At 40.2% G+C, this 13,201-nt stretch overlaps 2 protein-coding genes across 5 annotated transcripts; both read left to right on the plus strand.

Moving 5' to 3' along the window:
* Positions 1 to 188: 188 nt before the first annotated feature.
* LOC135485299 (2-aminoethylphosphonate--pyruvate transaminase-like) lies at positions 189 to 7,825 on the plus strand. 4 transcript variants are annotated; one of them, XR_010446540.1, is made up of 9 exons: positions 189 to 521; positions 1,225 to 1,455; positions 1,646 to 1,746; positions 1,998 to 2,238; positions 2,518 to 2,682; positions 2,890 to 3,049; positions 3,351 to 3,511; positions 3,846 to 4,463; positions 5,144 to 5,255. XR_010446540.1 is itself a non-coding variant. In XM_064767171.1 (9 exons), exons 1-8 carry the CDS (start codon positions 308 to 310, stop codon positions 3,995 to 3,997), a joined length of 1,425 nt encoding a protein of 474 aa, XP_064623241.1. In that variant the 5' UTR covers positions 189 to 307; the 3' UTR covers positions 3,998 to 4,020; positions 5,144 to 5,223. The 4 variants fall into 4 exon arrangements, 3 of the variants coding, with proteins under 3 accessions (XP_064623241.1, XP_064623240.1, XP_064623239.1); XM_064767171.1 differs by having other exon boundaries at positions 3,846 to 4,020; positions 5,144 to 5,223; XM_064767170.1 differs by lacking the exon at positions 3,846 to 4,463 and having other exon boundaries at positions 5,144 to 7,825.
* A 493-nt stretch (positions 7,826 to 8,318) lies between these two features.
* LOC135485298 (cryptochrome DASH-like) lies at positions 8,319 to 12,633 on the plus strand. Its single transcript, XM_064767167.1, has 11 exons — positions 8,319 to 8,474; positions 8,653 to 8,825; positions 9,099 to 9,201; positions 9,328 to 9,446; positions 9,664 to 9,812; positions 10,195 to 10,357; positions 10,526 to 10,755; positions 11,026 to 11,108; positions 11,228 to 11,422; positions 11,749 to 11,919; positions 12,157 to 12,633. Exons 1-11 carry the CDS (start codon positions 8,409 to 8,411, stop codon positions 12,268 to 12,270), a joined length of 1,566 nt encoding a protein of 521 aa, XP_064623237.1. The 5' UTR covers positions 8,319 to 8,408; the 3' UTR covers positions 12,271 to 12,633.
* The last annotated feature ends 568 nt before the right edge of the window (positions 12,634 to 13,201 follow it).

The raw sequence follows: 13,201 nt of genomic DNA on the forward strand, positions 1-13,201 counted from the left end.
ACCTCTTCCAGCTGGTTATGGAACTCAAGCTAACACGTGGACTTGTTTACCTCCCAATCGCTGGGCCATGTGATCTACTAGTCTGTGTAACCGATGCAGATATACGACCCTTGCGCGCATTGGTGGATCTACAAATCGATGAAATCAAGTGTGTCACACAGAATTTATCTACTTGTCTTTGACCTGAAGAGAGGTCGGGTCAACCCAGGAGAACTGAGAAGGGGACGGAAGCACCTCATTAACTACCAATTTTCTCGATTTTATAGCTTCTCCAATCAATCACAGTTCGACAGTGCGCTGTACAATCATGTTGTCACCAATCAGATTGGTTCCGGGACGTGGTCATGTTGCTGCCAGTGCTTTCAGGCAACTTCAAAATCGATCTGTGACATTGAGCTTGCAACAATGTAGACCTGTATTATCTACAGGGTGTGTGCATGAGCTGTACAAATCTTATGAAAGAGGTATCTGTTCTACTGTTCCAGTGTATACAACTAACAAAACTGGCCATGGACATGATGGTATGTTGGAGTGGTCTTTATAATGCTTGTTGGGGTTGATCTACTGTTTTAATCGGGCCTGTCGGTCAACGCGGAGGCATAGGCCTAGCTAGCACAGTCGGGGCAGGTAGGGGGCTAACGCCCCTCCAGTAGACGTCGCCAAAAATAAGTTTCGGACCATGATTTTAGCCTGAGAGACTATTGAAAGGTTGGAATCGGTGACATGGTTAGGGTGCCCTGCTGAACTATAGACATTGACCATGTTTTTTTTTAGCGAGTGACCTGCGCTCTTATCAATAATTGTCCTATACTTCAAAATGGAAGGTGTTAGTTCAGCCTTGGAGATATTTAATATCTAAGAATTAAGGAGCCATGTTTATACAAACACTTGACCTAGGCCTTCTACTGACAGAAATAATCACAAAGAAAGACTCTGAAGTGAACACCGCTTTTGAGTTCAATCACATTTGTATTTTATTGTAAAATGCGGTTTAATTTGTCATGCCTAATGAGTTGGGGTTGTTAGGTCCAATTTGGGGGAAACAGAGTGATATAGTTTGTGTCACAGTTCCAATCTTGCTGTTTGATGTCAAATCATGAATCAATGGTAATACAAAGTAGGCCTATGTATAAAGACTAGACGTGGTTATACATAGGTCTTTTGTCTTATGTTAGTTTTAGATCTGTATGTATGGGTAATACGAAGTTGTGTTTCTATTTTCAGCCAATTGGGAACGAACACAAAACCGAGACAAAGCTTACTTTACCCCAGGCCCTCTGGATCCCGAAGTAATCGACCCACACATCCCTGACCATGCCAAGAAATTGTTCACCCCAGGTCCCCTGGGCGTTACCAAGACAACCAAGGCTGCCATGATGTTGGACATTGGACCATTTGATGCTGAGTTTATCAAGTGTTTGAGTTTCATAAGATCAGAAATGATTAAAATTGCTGGTGAGTCTTCAACTTTAAACCTGGCTGGGTAATTTGGTTATTGACAATGTTCAAGAAAATTTGACTTGTTTTATAAAAACTTTTTGCTCCAAAGATATATTTTATGACTCTACAGGGTACTATGTACAACCAGGATTCTCCACAATAGTGGCCTTGTGACTATCTAAATTTTACTCCTTTTTCCTCGCAGATTTATCAGATAAGGACTACACCACTATTTTGTTACAAGGCAGCGGGACGTATGCTATGGAGGGGGTGTTACAAACCAATGTGCCTAGGAATAATCCAAAGGTAAATGTATCATCTTGAAGATACTTCAGCAGATTTCCCATCTGTTCAGACTCTTTCCTGTTGTCTCAACCATACTAGAGCAGAAGTTCATACTCGCGGCATCATCTGATCTTTCACTTATAACTGAGTCGACCAAGTGCATTGTCTGTATGATGCCAAAATTGTATAATGTGTCCCATGCATTTCAAAGGAATAACAAAATGAATGAAACCGTCCCTTATCTTGCATCTCTCCCTCTTTTGTCTTGACAGGTTTTGGTAATAGAGAACGGCATATACGGCAAGAGAATGAGCCAGATATGTCAGATTGCTGGGTTCCCTTTAAAAGTTCTAAACTTTCCTGAAAATGAACGCATTGACTTGGCCGAAGTGGAAAGGTATCTTCAGAATAATCCTGATGTCACAACTGTGGGTATGGTACATCATGAGACCAGCAGCGGCATTCTCAACCCAGTGGAGTACGTCGGAAAATTGGTTCAGAAATATACCCCAGGTAAATTAGAACTTCTTTTGAACCCACATGATTTTTGTCGCGGATATTAAACATGAAAAGCAATATGTTGTAACATGTGCCAGATTATTAAAACCAAATCTTAATACAGCCTGTATTATTTGGCTGAAATTGTCATGTTCCTGAATTTTATGAAAGTCGGTTATCTGTGTTTTATTGGCGCTTATTACATTGATTTCTTTTCTCTGCTTAATCAAATCGGAGACAGCTCTTGATCTTCATCGAATGCTATGAATCATAGGATTCTTCATCTTATTTCAGGAGCATCTTTCTATGTCGATGCGATGAGCAGTTTTGGTGCGATCCCCCTTGATCTGGAGGATGCTGGCATCGATTTCCTAACCGTCTCGGCGAACAAGTGTATAGAGGGTGTTCCCGGCTTCTCCTTTATACTAGCTAACAAACGGAGGTTGATGGAATGTGAAGGTGAGTTGTTAAAAGATGAAAATATCTTCTGCTGTCAATCTTTAACCAACCAAAAGCAAGAATGTCTGCTGCTAGTTGTTTTCTACACTGCTTGGCTATAATTGTACCACTTTACCTTACTTGCAGGCTTGATAACTTCTTTGGCATCCTCATTACAATGTCTGCTGTTTCTTGGTTATAACTACTATCAAACATTTATGATTTCAGGCAATTCTCGCTCGCTAAGTTTTGATCTGGTTTCTCAGTATATAAAAATGGAAAAAGAAGGGACATTCCGTTTCACACCAGCTACTCATACACTACTGGCATTTGGTCAGGCACTGAAGGAATTCCAGGAAGAGGGCGGTGTTGAAGGAAGGGGTCGGCGGTAGGTAGAAACAGCATTTTCCTTTAGCACAGTTTGCTCTGTCAAGAATGCGCATTTGTGTGGAGCATTAGTTGGTGTCAACTAGGTCCTTGACTTTCCATCTTCTTCCATCTTGGATTGGGTTGTGAGGTTTTGAATCGTAACAGGAGGATATGTTTTCACCACCTGTATTTCTTTAGATTGTCCTTATATACCAGAAGTGATGCAGATAAGAGACATTTCAAAATGAAAAGCTGGCCTTGGAACTGAGCTGCAAGTCAATTTACAGTTGCAAATCTAAATCACTCTTGTTGTTTTCCAGTTACAAGAAGAACAACAAGGTTCTTCGAGAAGGGATGAAGAAGATGGGATTCAAAGAGTTCCTGCCAGAAGGGCTCGGCAGCTTCCTCATCACCACCTACACGTATCCAAAACACCCTAACTTCAATAGTGAGGCATTCTTCAAGAAACTAAACGATAAAGGTAAACTAGTTGGACAAGAAGGGTTTTTTGAAATATCCCATTTTCTGTCAAGGAAGTCCATATGTATAGTGATGATGTTGTCATATGTGATTGTGTATGGTCATAGAAATCTTTGAGTTGGAGCTACTAGCGTAAAGTAGAATAATATCAAGGTCAAGTCAAAAAGGAGTATTCGGTCATAAATGTTATCAGACAGCTGGAACTTCCACTGTTAGAGAGTCACCCTCTCCATTACATATAGCTTAAATAGAGTTATGCGATACCGATCGTCATATTAGCGAAGTACACGCGTCGACTTTAACTCGGATGTTTTATAATATGCCATTTCTTTCAGATATACTGTTTGGTCGGACCATGCCCAGTCAGACTCCTGCCATACAAATTAGTAACATGGGACATCTGTTTCCTCACGATGTCCGATACCTTTTACTGGCCATTAATGCAGTCTTGAGTGACATGAAAATCAAATTACCTCTTCGTTGCTGAAGGAACAAACCTACTGCCATTATGTACGAATTCATGCATCTGTTCACCATCCATGAGGCTGGCATCTTCTGTGATAAACCATAACCATCATTCATTAGTCACTCCATGTGCATGTAGTTAGTCTTAATAGCTTTCAAGAGCAGCATCAAGTTCATTGGTCAGTGGATGTCACCGGCCGTCCTCTCAGTTCCATTGCCTCCATCCTCTAGCCAGATTGTCCTTCACTAGACATCGCTCTCATATTCCTGAATATATTGAACGATATTGAATGCTAAGCCAGCTATTTATTTCAGAAGACAGGAGATGCCAGTAACCTTCCGGTGGTTAACTTTCCAAAAACTTTTCAATCAAAATATTTTATGCTCCTTTCGAATGACTCGTAGGGCAAATTTTCTCGATAATGAGATTTCAACTTTTTTGACGGATGGTACATATGGTACGTGGCATTTTGCATGCATTTTATTGGGTGAGAAAAGTTCTGCATTTCTGCTTTTGTAAAGGAACATTCTTATTCTCCTTAGTACCATTGTTTTTCACCTGTGTAAAAAAACCAGCTCCTGAAAACTCTGTAGATACTTTCATTTCATTCACTTGAAATAAAACGTTAACATCACCACTCTTGAATAATAGACAAAGACTTCCTCAGTACTGTTCATAGTTGAAAGAAAATGCACAAGAGTCTACATGTACGTGTACAACTGGTTTGTGTAGAATTGTGGACAATTCAGAGGTTACCTGGAATTGAACTAGAATTGGAGCTGAGGAAAGATTGATGTTTCCTACTCAATTACATGTAATTTGAACAAAAAAGGCTTTGAAAATTCTTGCCCATTTAATCTGATTATAGATGACTGTTGTTTCCTCAGTATTTTATGTCAAGAGTCTACGTGTACAACTGGTTTGTGTAGAATTGTGGACAATTCAGAGGTTACCTGGATTTGAACTAGAATTGGAGCCGAGGAAAGATTGATGTTTTCTACTCAATTACATGTAATTTGAACAAAAAGGCTTTGAAAATTCTTGCCCATTTAATCTGATTATAGATGACTGTTGTTTCCTCGATATTTTATGTCAAGTCTTTGTCTAGTTGCCCCCAGTACTTGTCATTTGTTTTTAGTTTCTAGTATATTTGTAATCCCATTCCAGACCAGATGATCGGCCCAGGGGCATTCACCGCATGCCCGACCTTCCGAATCTTCAACATTGGTCAGATCTTCCCACATGATGTGCGTCACCTTCTCAAATCAGTTGAAACAGTCTGTCATGAAATGGAGCTGAATCTTCCCCTTCGAGAATAAACCATACTGCAGATTTAACGCTTTTCAAGCCAAAGTGCCTCAAAAAGCTTTACATGTAACAGTAGATTGAATAAGTGAGGATGCCTGCTTGAGCCAATCAGAATGGGAGTTCCTATCCATCTGCAACAATGGACAAAGACAACTCGAAACAATCTGTGGTTTTGTGGAGATGCATTTGTAATGAACATCTGGAGACAAAATTGATTATTACTTGTTGTTTCTATGCAATTTGATCTCCGATTTGGTATAGATGACAGCATTTGTCAGTACCTGTCAATCATAGAGAGGTTCTACTGTAGAATACATTGTAAGTTTATAAGGAGGGCGTGCCAAGTACTGTTAGTGTTAAATGGCATAGTCGGATCTCAATCTGATTGTAGATGTATGTATAAACACATAAAAATGTAACTTTGTGTTATGACCGCCAGATTGGTAGGGCCCCTCTCTCTCGAGTCTCTCATGAAGAGAATGACCAGTGTACAGTGACATCAAGTTCCAAAAAATGCATTCACTGTTTTTTATGATAGATATGTGCTCAGTAGTAAGTTTATTATGATTTCTTGGTTACCATAACTGCCATTTATTGATTTAATAATTCCTCGTGCTTGCTCAAGTCTGCCATATGTAACTGAGGACTTTATCTAGTGCATGTTTTATATAGTAGGTCTGGTCTTTTGATAGCTAGCTCTGCCAGTTTTGTGTATGTGTGGTCATACTGCTTTGGCTCTAGTTTTGAAATACTTTTCATTTGCTGTCAGTAAAAGTTGATTCTTATGTAGTTCTATTCTGGTCATTCCCTGTCCAGGTTCGGCCTGTAACTCAGGTGGTTGTCTCTGTTTGTGCTGTCATTCTCAAAGTAGGCCCCTAAGAAAACCCATAGAGAAAACAAGTGACACATGGACATGAAGGAGAGGTGTGCGTTTTCGTAGCTTGTGCTTGGGAGGGGGGGTTAATCGATCGCTATGATTCTGGTTGCTTCACACGTCTATGGTTACTTAAGATTCTTGGAGAAGAGAACTACAGTGATGGTGCCCTGTATTGACAGAACGTGTGTCTCGGAATGATGTTGTCAATAAATCTCATTCTGCAGGCTGCATAGGAGTCTGTCTTGCTGAGTGACGGAGCTAGTCATGTTAGAACCATGCATGTATCTATGTAAAATGATATTTCCTTGTTGCCAATTTGTACCATTATTCATTAGTGTTTCTTTGATAGTGCCATAATTCTTTATCAAACCAAATAATTTGGACCTGAACCATACCCAGTGTGTTTGACATCTTCAAGGTATTATCTTTTTCAAATATCTGGGAAATAGAACTCCTAGACCTGTGCCTGACACGTGCTGTCCTCTTCTAGAGATGTCCAGACATAGGTTTGGTGTTGATACCCAGTGTCAATGGCTTTGTCAACACATGTATGTGTGTGTTCTTATGTTTGACATCAATTTTTCGACTTGTATACTGGCAGCTATAGAGTTAATGGGCTTAAGGGGGACTATAGGCAGGAGTCGGGGGAACATCTTGGTTGTCTTCGAGTTTCTAGGTGATGGTTAAAACCTGGGTTGTGTCCGATTTAGCAATAGTTACATGTATATTCGTCATAAAGGAGGGACCCTATCGGTGAGGTGTAACTTTATAATCTTGCTCTCCCCTAAATAGTGTTTATCGATACATGTACGTATATCTAGCTAAATGACTTTCCATCCATCCACTTTTAGAATTAGTAGTGTCTATGCCATGTACATGGTGTTAGTAAAGGTAATTAGTTGATTAGTTGCAATGTTCATAAACAATTTTCAAGCAGACAGTGTAATTCAGCATAAGAATGTCTTCCAAATTACCGTCACTTCCGAGAGTCAGTGGCAAGTCAAGTGGCACAATATCCTCATAAAGTATCTGTTGTTTTAAGGAGAGTAGTTTCATCGGTACTTCTTGGTGTTTACATGTAGAAAGTTTAACAGAATGTCCTCTTGTCCTAACTTGCTGGTGCTTGCACTGACAACATTCTCAAACTGAATATTGTTTAACTTATTTTGTTGCATTTATAATGCTCACGCCAATGTTTTTGATGTATAGTGCCATGAAGAAATTATAGTACAATTTATCCACTTAAAGTTGACAAGCATTTGCTGTATATATTTTCATCGTGTGAAAAGTTTAACTCAAGTCTTGTTTTGTCATTTTTCATTTCTCGAACTCTCCCATTAGATGTTACATGATGCAGATGAATCTGTACTTAGTTTCCTACACAGTGGTTGTGAAAGCATTACATGTATTCAGCAGACTGTTGAAAAATAGGTTGTGAACTTACATATGTTTGTTGACACTGGTAAATCATATTGAAATAGTTGTCAGAAAGAAAACGTTTCTTTGGGGTAACAAATCGCAAGTTTGTGATGTGAGATGTGATTAAGAGAAAATGATTGAAACAGGAAAATAATGAGGTGTAGATGGTCAGTTTCAATTAGGTAGAAAGTATTTCGCATGGATATTTTGTGTCGCAGGTGTCTTGAATAAATTTAGTGTGTGAAGATTTGTCTGCTCTTTGTTGTTATTTTAAGTGGCAAAGTATAATTTCCTCAGCATAATGAACGTAGAATTGCCCTGAGGACAAGAGCGAGGAACATTCAAAGTAAATGTTGTAACTTGACCCATGAATTTTTGTCACAATATTTCGAAGCACGAAGCAAGGCGCCCTATCGAGAGTTGGACATGGCAGTGATGCAGATGATGATAAACAAACTAACACGTGGAAATTTCATGCTTAGCTAGTTTACTGAAGTCTTACTATAAATAGATTTCTAAATTGCTAAAATGTGGAATTGAGCTTGGCACAGCGATGAGATAAAACTTAATAAGTTTCACTTCTCTGCTGTAATCAAGACTAAAATTTGAATAGAGCTACTAATTGATAACTTAGTAAGTCATAAAAGTATAGTTTTAATGACTAGATTGGTTATTTATCATCTTTCTGTAAATTTATTTTCGTTCCAATTTACGAGTTTGTCTTTTTTACATACTGTTATGACAAACCGGAACATAAACATTAGCACGTGGCGTTGGTTATGAAACCAGTCCTTTTTGCATTATCACTCGTATTAAGTGATATTTACAATGGCATCGAGATCCAGAGCAGTAATTTGTCTTTTAAGGAACAACCTTCGTTATCATGATAATGAGGTCTGTACTGATTGCTGTGAAATTTAGTGAATAAAGTGGTATTTGACTTGCCAAACTCACTTTCTTGCATAAGCGAAAAAGCATTATTATGCATGTACTGATCCGATGTAGTACTACTAGTAGTACTAGGTATATCATATGTGGGTATGTCATCAGATAATTTCTGCATCAACTTCAGGTTTTCCAGTGGGCCCACAGGAACAGTGACTTCGTCGTGCCAATCTACTGTTTTGACCCCCGTCATTACAAAGGCACATGGCACTTCAGCTTCCCAAAGACAGGTCCTCACAAGCTCAAGTTCTTGTTGGAGAGTATCGCAGATCTCAGAGATGTCTTGAAACAAAAGGGAAGGTATGTGTTCTTGTCCATCTCTGATCCTTAGGGAGGAAGGGTGCCAGAAATAGGTCCAATCCCCTTTTCGGCTACTGATAGGCCTTACTGTCAGTTATCTTCATTTCAAATGAATGCGGGTGTGAAATGAGCCTTTGGAATCCAATGGCAAATTCAATTGTATATCGCCATTCTAATCTTTTGAAGTGGTGCAGAATAGATCTATCAGGTGTCATGGTCCTTGGCTGTTGAAGAGAGTTGGATATGTCACCTGATTCCCTTATGTCTTTACAGTGGGCTAATCATCAGACAGGGAAAACCTGAAGCCATCATCCCAGAACTAATCAAGTCTTTACAATCCGAGGTAGAGGTGACTGGACTTGTCTATGAAAATGAGGTATGTATTCTGCTCAAGAATGAAGAAACTGTGGAACTATGGACAATTTAATTATTCTTCATTTGTGTTTTAGGTATCCTATAATCACATATTATATATCTCACAAAAACTCCTATTTCATTAAAGGCAACTAAAGAAGAGCTTGATGTAGAAGAGGCCCTTCGTGTCCTCTGCAGTGTCCCAATCAAGACTTTCTGGGCCTCCTCTCTTTACCATAAAGATGACATACCTTTCAAAGCTAGTCAGTAAGTTCATATGCAATAGAAAACCGAGATTATCCGAACACTAACTCGGCCAACAGTTTCCTATGATATTTCTTGACACCTCCTAATGGCTTCATTACTCAATAAATGTTTGTTGGGAATTAACAGGGTTTTATGCCTGCCATAGTCGTCACAATGGCAAATGTGTTCTTCCAACTTGGTGCAGCTGATTTTCTCTAATTTTTAATTTTTCTTTCAGAGTACCAAACGTTTATTCAGACTTTCGTAAACAAGTTGAAAATAGATCCCAGGTGCGTCCACTGGTACAAATGCCGGACAAGCTCAAACCACTGCCACCTGGTGTTGAAGAGGGAGAACTACCAACATATCCGTCCTTTGGTATCGGAGGTAACGTCTTATTGTTGAAAAACTTTGCATTCATCTTTTGATTACAAAAGTACAAACCCTTGTCGTGCCCATTGATATTTGGACCGTTTCAGAATATGAAACTAAAGGGTGTGGTCCTTGTGTCTGCATCCCTGGGTAATAAGTTGTCCCAAAGATTGGTTTGCTAGTCTTCCCACCACCTTCGCAAGAGGTCATTTCTATATCTGGAAACCGTTTACCTCTTGGCTCATTGAAAGTAATGACTCTTGTTTGCTCTAGTATCCCTGTAAGACCAACTATATCGAGGCAAACAATGGACAATTCTGTCATCAAATAGTGCTTCTTTGACTGTCTGATGCTGAATCTATGGAAGGCTCTTCTTAGTATATGATTCCACTTTCAGACCCTGTATCAGATGATCGCACTGCCTTCCCATTCAGTGGTGGAGAAACAACTGGTCTTGGTCGATTAGACTTCTATCTCTGGGGATCTGATAAAGTGGCAACTTATAAAGAGACAAGGAATGGTCTTATTGGCGAAGATTATTCGACAAAGTTTTCACCCTGGTGAGTTTGGTGGTACTTGATTATCCCCTCTAAAAAAGTACATGCAGGGTATTTCCCAAATGCTGTTGGCCTAGAATCCACTCATCTTATCTGCAATAGAACTTGTGACAGGTTTCTCTTGATAAGTATACACAGTTCATACTACATTCTTTTCTTTGTTTTCCACAGGCTGGCCCATGGTTGTATTTCACCGAGACAGATCTACTGGGAGGTCAAGCGCTATGAGAAGGAACGCACATCAAACCAGTCAACATACTGGGTCATATTTGAGCTCCTTTGGAGAGACTATTTCAAATTTGTTGCATTGAAGTTTGGTGATAAATTATTCTACAGATCTGGAGTACGTGGATTAGATATTCCGTGGAAGAAAGATATGCATCTTTTCGAAGCCTGGAAAAGTAGGTTGGATGAATTATATCAGTATACTTGAAGGACTCTGTATGTTAAGCTTGTTAAATTGCAAAAATATAGTAAGCTGGCAGCAAAACTGATAAAGCTTTAAAAAGCAGTGAAAAGAGAAGACTGGCATTGATCTCAGAAAACGTCTTGACTCGAATCTTACTCTCCTTGTAACCTAGGACAATATCAAATCCCCTGCTCTGTGATAAACGTCTTTGTCACAAATCTAGATCATTCCTGTGACTAAACTTTTGTTGTGTTTCTTCCAGCTGGTAAGACTGGTGTACCATTCGTTGATGCCAACATGAGAGAGATGGCAGCCACAGGTTTCATGTCAAATAGGGGTCGCCAGGTAAGCACTTGATACCATCACCTCCTGGAAGACATTGGTGTCTTTTGAACGGTGGGAAATGTACCGAAGACCGGAAAATAGATCGATTCTCCAAACTGAGTCATCTCAATTTCTTCCAGAATGTTGCCAGCTTCCTTGTCAAGGACCTCGGCCTTGACTGGCTCCTGGGTGCAGAATGGTTTGAACATCTCCTGACAGACCATGATGTTTGCAGTAACTATGGCAACTGGCAGTACTCTGCAGGTGTCGGGAATGACCCGCGTCAGGACAGGAAGTTCAACATGGTCAAGCAAGGCCTGGATTATGACGCAGAGGTGAGGTTTAAACCTTTTTTTGATTGTGGCATCAAATTCTTGCACATTCTGAGCTGTTTACAACTTCAGCAATCAAGTACTGTAATATCCACATCACCTTAGGCATAAAAACTGATCAAATCTCTGACAAGAGCTTTCAAAATTAAAATTTCATGGTGCTGCTTTATTATGATAGAATACAAAATTGTGGTATGGAGACATATCTTTGTAGTTCCTTTGTGTACAATGCTACATGTGATAGCCAGTCTTTGGATGACTCTTCTTACCCTCTAACAACTGAACGAAGTTGTCTTCCTCATTCTATGTGGTTCTTTTCTGCGTTGTAGGGTGACTATATCCGTCGCTGGGTCCCTGAACTCCAAGGTATCAAAGGTGGCAATGTGCATGTCCCTTGGACACTGAGTCCAAATGTCCTTGCCAGAGCTGATGTCAAGTTAGGGGAGACATATCCACAACCTATTGTGATAGCACCGGAATGGTCCAGACACGTTAAGAAGGTGAGAACTAAACGTTGATGATGTGAGCTCTGTCTGTCCACCTCAGTACATGTTGTTGGTAGATTTGATGAACTGTTTGTTCTACTGAAGGGTAGATTGGTTGGTTTGTCTGCCTAGTTTCACTGCGGCGCCAAAGAAGTGCTAGAAATAGGTACTGGAGCTGTGCATAACTGTTCGTGTTCTGAACTAAGTTAGTTATTATCAGTCTGCAGCTATCGGTATTGTTTTCTTTTTCAGCCGGGGTCTGCAAGCAGAGGAGGAGGTGGTCGAGGTGGTGGTGCAAGGGGTGGTGGACCCCCGGCAAAACAACGAGGCATTGACTTCTATTTCAAAGGTGGAAAGACATTTTAAGACTATGAGAGAGGGAGGGTGTGATTCATGAGGTTTGAAGGAGTCTCCGTTTGATGTTAAATTAGCAGTCAAATAACAGGACACATGTGGATGTAATAGCTATGGTGGAATATCAGTGTGTTGAACTTATGAGAAATTGTAAAGAGAACAAGCTACAGGGAGCGAATCTCAAATTCTAGTTGAGCGAACTGAGTGACAGCCGAAACTGGGTGCCCCTTGTGTATTCAGTTTTTCTCAGGTTGAAGGACTGTGTCTAATGTGAATGTGAGGTGCTACTTTATCAAGACATTGGGCATTAATAAGTAGAATATTGATATGTTATTGTCATCACCACATCATGTTATATCCAATGAAGTTATTAAGAACTGAACAACTTGTTTTTTTCTGTGTGTGAATGAGACCAGATTGGGACCATTGATACCTGGGAGGTGATATTGTGACCACGTCCCAAGTTGAATTGATTTGAGACTGCTGCCATTGATACTCGGCATGTGTATGGTTGAGACAACTGTTCAGATGCCCTGTGTATCAAGAACAAATGGTGACACATGAACTACTTAATAGATGGAGACAGCTACCCCATTTCTTAAGTTCTGGAATCTCCACCATCTGGCCTACAAGAGACAACCAGAACCAGACTGAATGGCACCTGGCAGCAGATGGAGTTTGAGAGTCACAACCAGACAAAATCGACCTGACATGTCCTCTGTCCTGCCAACACGGTGAGGCAGTCACAACCAGAATGAATTGGGACTGGAAGCTCAGCTGTACTGCTTACATGGTGAGACATGAGAAAAGTCACAACAAGGCCAATTTGGTCCTGACATCTCCACCAACTTCCCAAGTAAGACGACAGACACGCGAGACAGTCACAACCAGACTAAACGGGACCTGGGAGCGCCAACGTACTGCTGACGGTTGGAGAGATGAG

The sequence above is a fragment of the Lineus longissimus genome, chromosome 3 (assembly GCF_910592395.1).
Source record: "Lineus longissimus chromosome 3, tnLinLong1.2, whole genome shotgun sequence".
In the NCBI taxonomy this organism is placed as follows: domain Eukaryota; kingdom Metazoa; phylum Nemertea; class Pilidiophora; order Heteronemertea; family Lineidae; genus Lineus; species Lineus longissimus.